Genomic DNA, 12,366 nt, shown 5'->3' on the forward strand with positions numbered 1-12,366 from the left:
ACTGTTTTGTTTCTCTTTCATTTATTTCTGCTCTTTATGATTTCTTTCCTTCTGCTAACTTTGGGTTTTGTTTGTTCTTCTTTCTCTAGTTCCTTTGGGTGTAAGGTTACATTGTTTGAGATTTTTGTTGTTTCTTGAGGTAGGCTTGTATTGCTATAAACTTCCCTCTTAGAACTGCTTTTGCTGCATCCCATAGGTTTTGGATCATTGTGTTTTCATTGTTATTTGTCTCTAGGTATTTTTCGATTTCCTCTTTGATTTCTTCAGTGATATCTTGGTTATTTAGTAACGTATTGTTTAGCCTCTGTGTGTTTGTGGTTTTTACGTGTTTTTCCCTGTAATTGATTTCTAATCTCATAGCACTGTTGTCAGAAAAGATGCTTGAAATGATTTCAATTTCCTTAAATTTACTTAGGCTTGATTTGTCACCCAAGATGTGATCTATCCTGGAGAATATTCTGTGCGCACTGGAGAAGAAAGTGTGATCTGCTGCTTTTGGATGGAATGTCCTATAAATATCAATTAAATCTTTCTGGTCTATTCTGTCATTTAAAGCTTGTGCTTCCTTATTAATTTTCTGTTTGGATGATCTGTCCATTGGTGTAAGTGAAGTGTTAAAGTCCCCCACTATTATTGTGTTACTGTTGATTTCCTGTTTTAGAGCTGTTAGCAGTTGCCTTATGTATTGAGGTGCTCCTATGTTGGGTGCATAGATATTTATAATTGTTATATCTTCTTCTTGGATTGTTCCCTTGATCATTTTGTAGTGTCCTTCCTTGCCTCTTATAACATTATTTTAAAGTCTATTTTATCTGATATGAGTATTGCTACTCCAGCTTTCTTTTGATTTCCATTTGCATGGAATATCTTTTTCCATCTCCTCACTTTCAGTCTGTATATGTCCGTAGGTCTGAAGTAGGTCTCTTGTAGACAGCATATATATGGGTCTTGTTTTTGTATCCATTCAGCAAGCCTGTGTCTTTTGGTTGGAGCATTTAATCCATTCATGTTTAAGGTAATTATCGATATGTATGTTCTTATTACCATTTTCTTAATTGTTTTGGGTTTGTTTTTGTAGGTCCTTTCCTTCCCTTGTGTTTCCCACTTAGATAAGTTCCTTTAGCATTTGTTGTAGAGCTGGTTAGGTGGTGCTGAATTCTCTTAGCTTTTGGTTGTCTGTAAAGCTTTTGATTTCTCCATCAAATCTGAATGAGATCCTTGCTAGGTAGAGTAATCTTGGTTGTAGGTTCTCTCCTTTCATCACTTTAAATATGTCATGCCACTCCCTTCTGGCTTGTAGAGCTTCTGCTGAGAAATCAGGTGTTAACGTTATGGGAGTTCCCTTGTATGTTATTTGTTGTTTTTCCCTTGCTGCTTTCAATAATTTTTCTTTGTCTTTAATTTTTGCCAGTCTGATTGCTATGTGTCTCGACATGTTTCTCCTTGGGTTTATCCTGTATGGGACTCTCTGCACTTCGTGGACTTGGGTGGCTATTTCCTTTCCTGTGTTAGGGAAGTTTTCAACTATAATCTCTTCAGATATTTTCTTGGGTCATTTCTCTTTCTGTTCTCCTTCTGGGACCCCTATAATGCGAATATTGTTGCGTTTAATGTTGTCCCAGAGGTTTCTTAGGCTGTCTTCATTTATTTTCATTCTTATTCTGTTCCACAGCAGTGAATTCCACCATTCTGTCTTCCAGGTCACTTATCCGTTCTTCTGCCTCAGTTATTCTGCCACTGATTCCTTCTAGTGTAGTTTTCATTTCAGTTATTGTATTGTTCATCTCTGTTTGTTTGTTCTTTAATTCTTCTAGATCTTTGTTAAACATTTCTTGTATCTTCTCGACCTTGCCTCTATTCTTTTCCCGAGGTCCTGGATCATCTTCACTATCATTATTCTGAATTCTTTTTCTGGAAGGTTGCCTAGTTCCCTTTCATTTAGTTGTTTTTCTGGGGTTTTATCTTGTTCCTTCATCTGATACACAGCCCTCTGCCTTTTCATCTTGCGTATCTTTCTGTGAATGTGGTTTTTGTTCCACAGGCTGCAGAATTGTAGTTCTTCTTGCTTCTGCTGCCTGCCCTCTGGTGGATGAAGCTATCTACAAGGCTTGTGCAAGTTTCCTGATGGGAAGGACTGGTGGTGGGTAGAACTGGCTGTTGCTCTGGTGGGCAGAGCTCAGTAAAACTAATCCGCTTGTCTGCTGATGGGTGGGGCTGGGTTCCCTCCCTGTTGGTTGTTTGGCCTGAGGCGACCCAACACTGGAGCCTACCTGGGCTCTTTGGTGGGGCTAATGGTGGACTCTCAGAGGGCTCACACAAAGGAGTACTTCCCAGAACTTCCGCTGCCAGTGTCCTTGTGCTCACAGTGAGACACAGCCACTCCCCGCCTCTGCAGGAGACCCTCCCACACTATCAGGTAGGTCTGGTTCAGTCTCCCGTGGGGGTCACTACTCCTTCCCCTGGGTCCCAATGCGTATACTGCTTTGTGTGTGCCCTCCAAGAGTGGAGTCTCTGTTTCCCCCAGTCCTGTCGAAGTCCTGCAGTCAAATCTCGCTAGCCTTCAAAGTCTGATTCTCTAGGAATTCCTCCTCCTGTTGCCGGACCCCCAGGTTGGGAAGCCTGACGTGGGACTCAGAACCTTCACTCCAGTGGGTGGACTTCTGTGGTATAATTGTTCTCCAGTTTGTGAGTCGCCCACCCAGCAGTTATGGGATTTGATTTTATTGTGATTGCGCCCCTCCTACCGTCTCACTGTGGCTTCTCCTTTGTCTTTGGATGTGGGGTGTCCTTTTTGGTGAGTTCCAGTGTCCTCCTGTCGATGACTGTTCAGCACTTAGCCGTGACCCCGGTGCTCTCACAAGAGGGAGTGAGAACATGTCCTTCTACTCCGCCATCTTGAACCAATCTCGGATTTTAGCCATTCTTATATTTACGTAGTGGCATCTTATTACTTTTTCAATTTGCAATTCCCTAATGACATATGATGTTGAGCAGCTTTTCATACTTATTTGCCATCTGTATAACTTCTTTGGTAAGGTGTCTATTTATTAATTTTGTTTCCTTATTGTTGAGATTTAAGAGTTTTTTGTATATATGGGTATAAGTCCTTTATCGTGTGTTTTGCAAATATTTTCTCCCAGTTTGGCTTGTATTTTCATATCTGAACAGTGTTTTTCGTAGAGCATTAAGTGTTTTAATTTATTGAAGTCCAACTTAATCACTTTTGTTTTATGGAACATGCTTTTGGTGTTGTGTCTAAAAATCATTGCCAAACCCAGGGTGTCTAGATTTTCTCTGATGTTACCTTCTAGAAGTTTTAAAATTCTGCCTTTTACACTTAGGTGTGTGATATATTTTGAATTAATTTTTGTGAAAGGTATAAGTTCTGTGTCTAGATTCATGTTTTTGCATGTGGATTTCCAGTTGTTCCAGTACCATTTGTTGAAGACTGTCCTGTCTCCACTGAGTTGCCTTTCTTTCTTTGTCAAAGATCAGTTGACTATATTTGTATGGGGCTATTTCTGGACTCTATATTTTGTTCTACTCATCTATTTCTCTATTCTTTTCCCATTACTGCACTGTCTTCATCTCTTTAGCTTTATAGTATTTCTTGAAGTTGGGTATATCAGTCTTCCGACTTTCTCTTCAGTATACTGATTATTGCTTGTCTTTTGTCTTTCTATGTATCAGTTTGTCAATACCCACAAAATAACTTTTTGGATTTTGATTGGAATTGCATTGAACCTGTGGATCAAGTTTGGGAAAATGACATCATTATTGACTCTTCCTATCCATGACATGGAATGCCTCTCCATTTATTTGTATCTTATTTGATTTTTTTTTGTAGTTTCACAGTTTTGCTCACATAGATCTTGTACATACTTTGTGAGGTTTATACCTAAGTATGTCGTTTTTGAGGTGCTAATGTAAATAGTATTGTTCATTGCTGGTATATAGGAAAGCAATTAACTTTTGTATGTTAATCTTGTATCCTGCAGCCTTGCTATAATTGTTTATTAGTTCCAGGATTTTTTTGGTTGACTCTTCTGGATTTTCTACATAGATGATCATGTCATTTGCAAACAAAGACAGTTTTATTTCTTCCTTCCCAATCTTTATACTTTTTATTTCCTTTTCTTATCTCATGGCATTAGCTAGGACTTCCAGTATGGTTTTAAAAATGAGTGGTAAGAGGGATCATCCTTGCCTTGTTCCTGATCTTAATGGGAAAGCTTTCTTACCAACTGAGTATAATGTTAGCTGTAGGTTTTCTGTAGATGTTCGTCAGATCAGGCTGAGGCAGTTCCCATCTATTTTTAGTTTGCTAAGAGTTTTATTCTGAATGAATGTTGGATTATGTCAAATACTTTTCTGTCTTTTGATATGATCATGTGGTTTTTCCTCTTTAGCATGTTGATGTCATGCATTACATTACTTGATTTTCAAATGTTGAACCAATCTCACATACCTGGAATAAATTCTACTTGGTCATAGTGTATAATTCTTCTTATATGTTGTTGGATTTGATTTTCTAATATTACGTTGAGGATTTTTACGTCTGTGTTCATGAAAGAGTCCTAATCTTTAAGTTTTCCTGTAATGTCTTTGTGTGGTTTTGGTGTTAGAGTAATGCTGGCCTCACAGAATTAGTTAGAAAGTGTTCCTTCTGCTTCTGTCTTCTGGAGGAGATTGTAGAGAGTTGGTATAATTTCTTCCTTAAATGTTTGGTAGCATGCACTAGCGAACCCATCTGGGCCTGGTTCTTTCTGTTTTGGAAAGTCATTAATTATTGATTCAATTTTGGGGCCTACAGTGTTCATAATATTCTTTTATTATCCGTTTACTGCACGTGGGATCTGTAGTGATGTCACCTCTTTCATTTCTGAGATTAGTAATCTGTGTCTTCTCTCTTTTTTTCTTAGCTTGGCTAGAGGTTTATCAATTTTATTGATCTTTTCAAAGAACCAGTTTTTGGTTCTATTGATTTTCTCTCTTGACTTCCTATTTCAATTTCATTAATTTCTGCCCTATTTTTAAGTATTTCTTTTTTTCTGCTTAGTTTGGATTTAAATACTCTTCTTTTTCTAGCTTATTGAAGTGGAGGCTTAGATTATTGACTTTAGATCATCTTTTTTAATGTATGTATTCAATGCTACATTTTTCCCCCTAAGCTCTATTTTGGCTGCATCTCACAAATTTACAATTTTAGTTCAATTCATTTAAAAATTTCTCTTGAGGCTTCTTTGACTCATTTGTTATTTAGAAGTATGTTCTTTAATCTTCAAATATTTTGGATTTTCCAGCTGGTTTTCAATATTTATTTCTACAATTTCATTGTGGTCTGAGAGCATACTTTATATGATTTCTATTCTAAATTTGTTGAGGTATGTTTTATGGTGCAGGATATGGTCTCTCTTGGTGAATGTTCCATGTGAGCTTGAAAAGAATGTGTATTCTGGTGTTGGATGAAGTTCTATGAATGTTTTTTATGGTGGTGTTTTAGTTCAGCTATAGATCCTCACTGATTTTCTGCCTGCTGGATTTGTCAGTTACTGTAAAGGGTTGTTGAAGTCTCCAACTATGATGGTGAATTTGTCTTTTTCTCTTTCCATTCTGTCAGTTTTTGCCTCACCTATTTTGGTCTGCTTTTTAGGCACATAGCAATTATACTTGTTTGATTAAACTGATATATTAGCATTTTGATTATACTTGTTAAAAATTATTTTAAGTGGTTTAGAGCTTTCAATAAGTTCACTTTCAAGTAACACTATACTGCTTCATGGGTAGTACAGATGCTTTATAATGTAATATTCCCAATTCTTCCCTCCCTGGGATTCTGTAAAGTTGACCTTTGAAGCAATGGGTAAGTCAGACAACATTTTTTTTTTCTCTTTCTCTTTCACTTCTTAAACTTTATAATATGTTGCATGTGAGCTTTTTTCCCCTCAGATTTATTATCGTGACCAGCAACTTGAGAGCTTATAGTGTTTCTAAAAACAAACTGAGGCAGATAATAATTTTTAAGGAGCCTTACTGAAAAACTTTTAGTGTCAGATATTAGTTGTCAGGTAGATCCAAAACAGCATTTGGCCTGGCATTAGTAGACAGTGTGACTTTATTTACCTTTCTTGGTATATTTACTATGTTTAAAACTAGTAGTTAGCTCCTTGAGCTACTCAACTGGTGTTCTGGCTTCTAAGTCTTGTCTCTCATATTATTTTTCAAAAATACATTTGATCACGTCACTTCCCTACTTAAAGAACTTTTAACGATTTCCTGTTGCCGCAGAATACATCCAAATTCTCTGGCAAAGCATGTTTGGTCTTCGGGAGTTTGGCCCAGGTACCCATTTAAACTTTTTTCAGCACTTCCCTTGGTGCATTCCTTAGCTACATCCAACTGCTCCTTTCTGTCCAAACACACACTCACTCCTGGTGAGAGAGAGATTTTCTTGCTACTACCTCCCACCCAAACTCTGTGTTTCTCCCCTAGGCAAAATGCCAAGATTACTCTGACCTCTCTCTCCCATCTTCTCCAACAGACTAAGCAACTGCTACCCTTTTTCTTTCCTTTGTACATATCTTGATTGTAGCGCTGACCTCCTTGTATCATGATTATTTAGTCAAGGGAGGCAGACATGGTGGGTTCTTATCCTTCTATTCTTGGTGCCTAGTGAAATCACTGACACATAATGGGCACTCAAATGTGTTGAGTTAAATTGAATTTGTCAGCTTTTTTCTTTTTAAGATGGTACCCAGATATGTGAACAAACACCATACTAGATGTTTCCAGTGAAGGTATTTTGTGGATAGGATTGACATTTAATTTAGATCAGTAAATTCTGAGTACAGATTGTTCTCCATAATGTGGTGGGCTTCATCCAATCAGTTGAAGGCCTTAAAAAAAAAAGACTCTCCTCCTCCAAGGAGGGGGGGTCTTGCCAGCACAGCCTAGGAATTCAAATTCGGCTCTTCCCTGAGTCTCCAGCCTGCCAGCCCCTACTGCAGATTTTGGATTTGCCAGCCTCTACAATTACATGAGCCAATTCTATAAAATAACTCTTTCTCTTTCTCTACACATCCTATTCTGTTTCTCTAGAGAACCCTAATACAGGAAGTTCGTTTTTAAAAGTTCCTGCTACTGTTCACTCTGTACTTTAATTACTGAGTTTAAAAAAATGGTTGAGGTACTTCCCTGGTGGTGCAGTGGTTAAGAATCCACCTGCCAGTGCAGGGGACATGGGTTTGAGCCCTGGTCCAGGAAGAGCCCACATGCTGTGGAGCAACTAAGCCTGTGAGCCACAAGTACTGAGCCGTGTGCCACAACTACTGAAGCCCGCGCACCTAGAGCCCATGCTCTGCAACGAGAAGCCACCACAGTGAGAAGCCCACACACTGCAAAGAATAGCCCCTGCTCACCACAACTAGAGAAAGCCTGTGCTCAACAACGAAGACCTGATGCAGCCAAAATTAAATTGAAAAAAAAAAAAAAAAAAAAGTTGATAGAAAGTTGCCCAGGATTTTATGAGTGAAAGGTATCTTCATACGTAACTTTCCCCCTTGTTTATTTTTATTCATTCATATATATATGTAAATACATATATATACGTATATTTTTAAGGCCTAATTTACATACATTGACACGTCCAGATCTTGTACAGTTCCTTTAGTTTTGATAAAAGCATACATATACATATACCCATGTAACCACTATCAAAACACAAAACATTTCCATCACCCCAGAAAGTTCCCTTACACTAAAGTCTCCCTGCCCTGGAGAAGCAACTTTCTGATTCCTACATTGACAGATTCGATTTGCCTGCTCATTCTTGAACTTCATATACATGGAATCATCCAGTATGTAATATTCTGTGTCTGGTCATTAAGAATAATGTGTTTGAGATTGAGCTGTGTTGTTTTTGAGTATGAGTATTTTGTTCCTATTCATTGCTGAGTAGTATTCAGTGCATGACTATACCACAGCTTATCATTCTCTTGTTGATGGACACCTGGGCAGTTTCCAGTTTGGGGCTAATATGAATAAAGCTATTATGAACATTCTTGTACAAAGCTTTTTGGGAATATGTTTTCCACTTCTCTCGGATAAATATCTAGGAGTGGAATTGTTTGGTTCATAGGACAGACTTACGTTTAACTTTTTTAAATTGTTTTTTTCAGTTTTTCACTCCCACCAGTAGTATACAAGAGTTCCAGTTACTCCACATTCTCACCAGAATTTACTGGTTTTTTTCATTTTATCATTTCTTGTGGGTGTTTAGTAGTAGTACCTCTTGCATTCCTCTGATAATTAAGATGTGGAACACTTTTGTAAGTGCTTACTGGCCATTCACCTGTTTTCTCATGTCTTTTTCCCTTTTAAAAACTGAGCTTGTCTTATAGGAGTTCATACATTCTAGATAAAATCCTTTATCAGATAACTAGTGTTATCAAGATTTCTTGCCCATTCATTTTCTTAATGATGTCTTCTGATGTGAAGAAGTTTTAAATTTTTATGAAGTCCATTTTATCAGGTTTTTCTTTCAGGATTAATGCTTTGTGTGTCTTCCAAAAAAAGCTTGCCTACCCAGAGATCATGAATTTAGACTTTTTCTTTTAGAAACTTTATAGCCTTAAGCTTTTATGTTTAAGCCTAGGATGCACCTTGAGTTAATTTCTGTATATGGTGTGAGGTAGAGGTCAAGGTCCTTTTTCCTTTATAGATATCCAGTTGTTCTAGCACCATCTGTTGAAAAGACTTTGCTCATTGAATTGCTTTGGTGCTGTTGTCAAAAATTATTTGACTGTGTATGGTACTGGCACAAAAACAGAAATATAGATGAATGGTACAGGATAGGAAGCCCAGAGATAAACCCATGCACATATAGGCACCTAATTTATGACAAAGGAGGCAAGAGCATACAATGGAGAAAAGACAGCCTCTTCAATAAGTGGTGCTGGGAAAACTGGACAGCTACATGCAAAAGAATGAAATTAGAACACTCCCTAACACCATACACAAAATTATTTGACTGTATATACCTCAGCTTTGCCCACTTTTTACTGAAATTTCTCTTCTACAAGTAGTTTGTTTGGTTTTTGTATTTTCATTCAGTTTAACACAGCAGGGACTTGAAAATCTTGTAAGCGAGGGAAGCTGGAGGACACAAGATGGTAGTAGTGAAATAATAATATTTGGTAGTTAACCAGTGGGATGAAGCACTTATGGGAAGGAAGTGCCTTAGCTGACACTTCTGAAGGTGAATACTTCCGTTTTCTAGGCTTTAAAATTTTAATTAGAAATAAATTTATTTTGCACTAATTGGTTTTCTTGTTCATGCCAGTAATTTTTTGTTTTATTTAAATGCCAGCCTATAAAAAGGAAGCACAGAAAAATTCAAACCTTTCTCTATCCTTTATGCACCATTTGGAGAATTCCAATAAAATTCAGGTTCCTGGCAGGCAGGTTGTACACCGACTGCCCTGTGTTTTGTGATTACAAATGACAAGAAATCATTTTTTTAAAAAATTATTTTTTGACGGTATGTGTGCAGGTCTGTTTGTGCATCAGTTACCACACTTTTAATTATAGAAGCTTTATAATTTAATGATTGGGAGAGTTAAGATCCTTTGTAGTTTTTTAGTATCTTCCTTGCCATTTTTTGCATGCTTATTTTTCCATAATTTTAGTATTTAGAATTTTAGTATCATCTAATATAAAACATATTGCTAATTGGTATCTAGGGGAATATCATAATAAATTTATAAATTAAGGAGACCCTGACATACAATGTTGAATCACCCTATCCATGAACCTGGAAATGTCTTTGCATTTGTTCGATCAGTTCAACTTTCGTGTCTTTCAGGAGTGCTATAAAGGTTTTGTTGCTACTATCATTATGTCCTCAAACTGGCTATATTTTTTATGTATGAAGGCAGTTGACGTCTGTATGTCAATTTTGTATCTTGCTACCTTTCTGAATCTTCTTGTTTTAGTTAACCACTGATACTAGGGTTCTCCAGGTATACCAGGAATTGCCAAAATTTAAAGGGCCAGATAGTAAATATTTTAGGCTTTGCCATATGTTTCCATGATAGATTCTTGTTAACCACTCTTTAAAAACGTAAAAACCATGCTTAGCCTGACAGCCATACAAATACAGACCTCAGGTGTATAGTTTGTTTACTACTGTATATCATCTGCAGATAATTTTTCTTTACCAACTCTTATGCCTCTGATTTCTGTCTAAATAGCTAATATTTCTAGCATAGGATAGAACTGTTGTGGAGATGGTGAGCATCCTTGCCTTGTTCTTGATATTAGAACCAAGGTCTCTAGTGTTTTCCTATTGTATAAGATATTGACGTTAGGACTAAGGTATATATTTTTTAATCATGTTAAACAAGCATTCATCACTTGTCATTCCTTGAATGTGTTTTCTAGGGAATGGATTTTAGATTTTAATTTTGTGAAAAGCTTTTTTAGCATCTACAAAACTAATGATGGGATTTTTCTTCCTTGGGTCTTTTAAATAAATGGTGTATCTTACCAGGTCACACATAGGCTATTATTTTCTTAATGTGATGTTGGATTTGTTTGCAAATATATTATTTAGAAATTCCACATCAGTGTTCATTAGTGATATTGGTTTGTGTTGTTTGGGGTTTTTTTTTGCGGGGGGGGGGTGGGTGGGTTGGTACTGTCCTTATCAGATTTAGGTATACATCATAAATGTATTGAATGTTACACATCATAAAAACAGTTGGTAAGTTTTCCTTAATTTTCATTTTCATGCAACAGTTTATGGTGCATTAGAACTATTTTGTTGAAAAGTTGGCTTGAATTCCTTTCTAAACTTACCTGGGCCTGGTGCTTTTCCTTAGGGTAGTTTCTTAATAATTTTTCTAGGGAAATTGGTTTGCTTTAGCTTTGTTATGTTTATTATCTCTGCTCTAGCTTTATTATCTCTTATCAGTTTTGATAATCTGTATTTTCCTAGCAGAATAGCCATTTCATGTGGGTTTTCAAACTTACAGAGGGCAGCAGAGTGGTTATGTGTGATTTTTAAAACAACTTCTGCTTATTTTTCTTATTTCTCTTTGTGTATATACTTGTTTTCTCTGCTCCACTCTCCTTTCCCTCCGTCTCTTTTCCAATCAGGTTACTTAGTGGTTGTCTTGTTAATTTAAAAAAATAACAGATTGATTATTAGGTCTGTTTCTTCTATTCTCTGTTTCATTGATTTCTAGTTTTTCCTTTCTTGTCTTTTTAAAAACTCTGTCCACTTGCCTGAAATAACCTTTGTTTTTTACGCTTTCTGAATCTCTTTAAGTATGTTACAGTATGTGATTAGGTCTAGCTTTGTAAGCTAAGTTAAACTTTTTTTTCTTTTAGCAGCTGGGTTAGGTCTTTTTACTGTATAATACTTTTGGTCTCAACTTTCTCAAAATATTTATAATTACGTGTGTTTTATCTGCTATATTCCTTTTTCTATGATGTGCTGTCTTGCTCTTGAAAAAAGTTCTGGCATATAATGTTTATATTTTTGTTTTGGTTGCCTGTTATTTAACCTTTTACTATCTGTGTGTCAGTGTTTAATTGTATTCTTTAACTCTATTAGCTTATACAACAGTTTATCTGCTTTGCCCTTTCCCTCTGTGTTTGTTACATGCAACATTTGCCCATTAGCCTTCCACTCTCACCTCAATATTTCTCTTAATAATGTATGTGGATATATTAAAATCCTCACTGTCAGTTCTTTTGCTATAGTTTTTGCAGTTATCTCTTGGGTTAGATGAAGCTTATTCTCTAGATTTCTGAAGAAGGGCTCACGAGTGGTAAGGTTCTTGCATGTTTAAATGACCAGACCAAGATGTAAACAGAGGTTTTCTCATCATAAATTCTGTGCCTTTTCTGCCGCACCTCATTACTTACCTTTGTTGATACACACTGAACGTCCAACCTGGCAGACCTTTTTTAGGTTTGTACTGAGTGTCTTAAAAGTGATATAAAGCATTGAACTTCGTAGTCTGCTTTGGGTGGTGGGTTTCTTGTTGCTTTTTCAAAGATTGTTTTAACTATTCTTCCTTCCTCTTATCGTACAGGACCAAGCCATATGTCATTCTACGTTCGAACCCACAAAGGGTCTACACTTTCTCAGTGGTCTCTTGGCAATGGCACCCCAGTCACGAGTAAAGGAGGGGACTACTTTGTATTTTATTCCCATGGACTCCAGGCCTCTACATGGCAGTTCTGGATAGAAGTACAGGTGGGAACTTCCCAGTATTGCTGGTATTGCTGATCAGGTTTCCAGGTGGTATTTGGCAAGAACCTTGGGATCAGTCGGTGTTCTTGCCTTCCTAGCACTAG

General features: G+C 36.9%; 1 protein-coding gene across 2 annotated transcripts in view; it reads left to right on the forward strand.

Annotated features, from left to right (window-relative positions):
• Positions 1 to 12,366, forward strand: part of ERMP1 (endoplasmic reticulum metallopeptidase 1) — a 54,040-nt gene that overhangs the window by 36,901 nt on the left and 4,773 nt on the right. For both annotated transcript variants that reach the window (XM_029204072.1, XM_029204073.1), the window contains one exon: positions 12,102 to 12,265. In XM_029204072.1, coding sequence (XP_029059905.1) covers positions 12,102 to 12,265 — 164 coding nt within the window. The remainder of the gene's footprint in view (positions 1 to 12,101; positions 12,266 to 12,366) is intronic.

The sequence above is a fragment of the Monodon monoceros genome, unplaced genomic scaffold (genome assembly GCF_005190385.1).
Source record: "Monodon monoceros isolate NGI ecotype Baffin Bay Population unplaced genomic scaffold, NGI_Narwhal_1 Super_Scaffold_5, whole genome shotgun sequence".
NCBI classification, from domain to species: Eukaryota; Metazoa; Chordata; class Mammalia; order Artiodactyla; family Monodontidae; genus Monodon; species Monodon monoceros.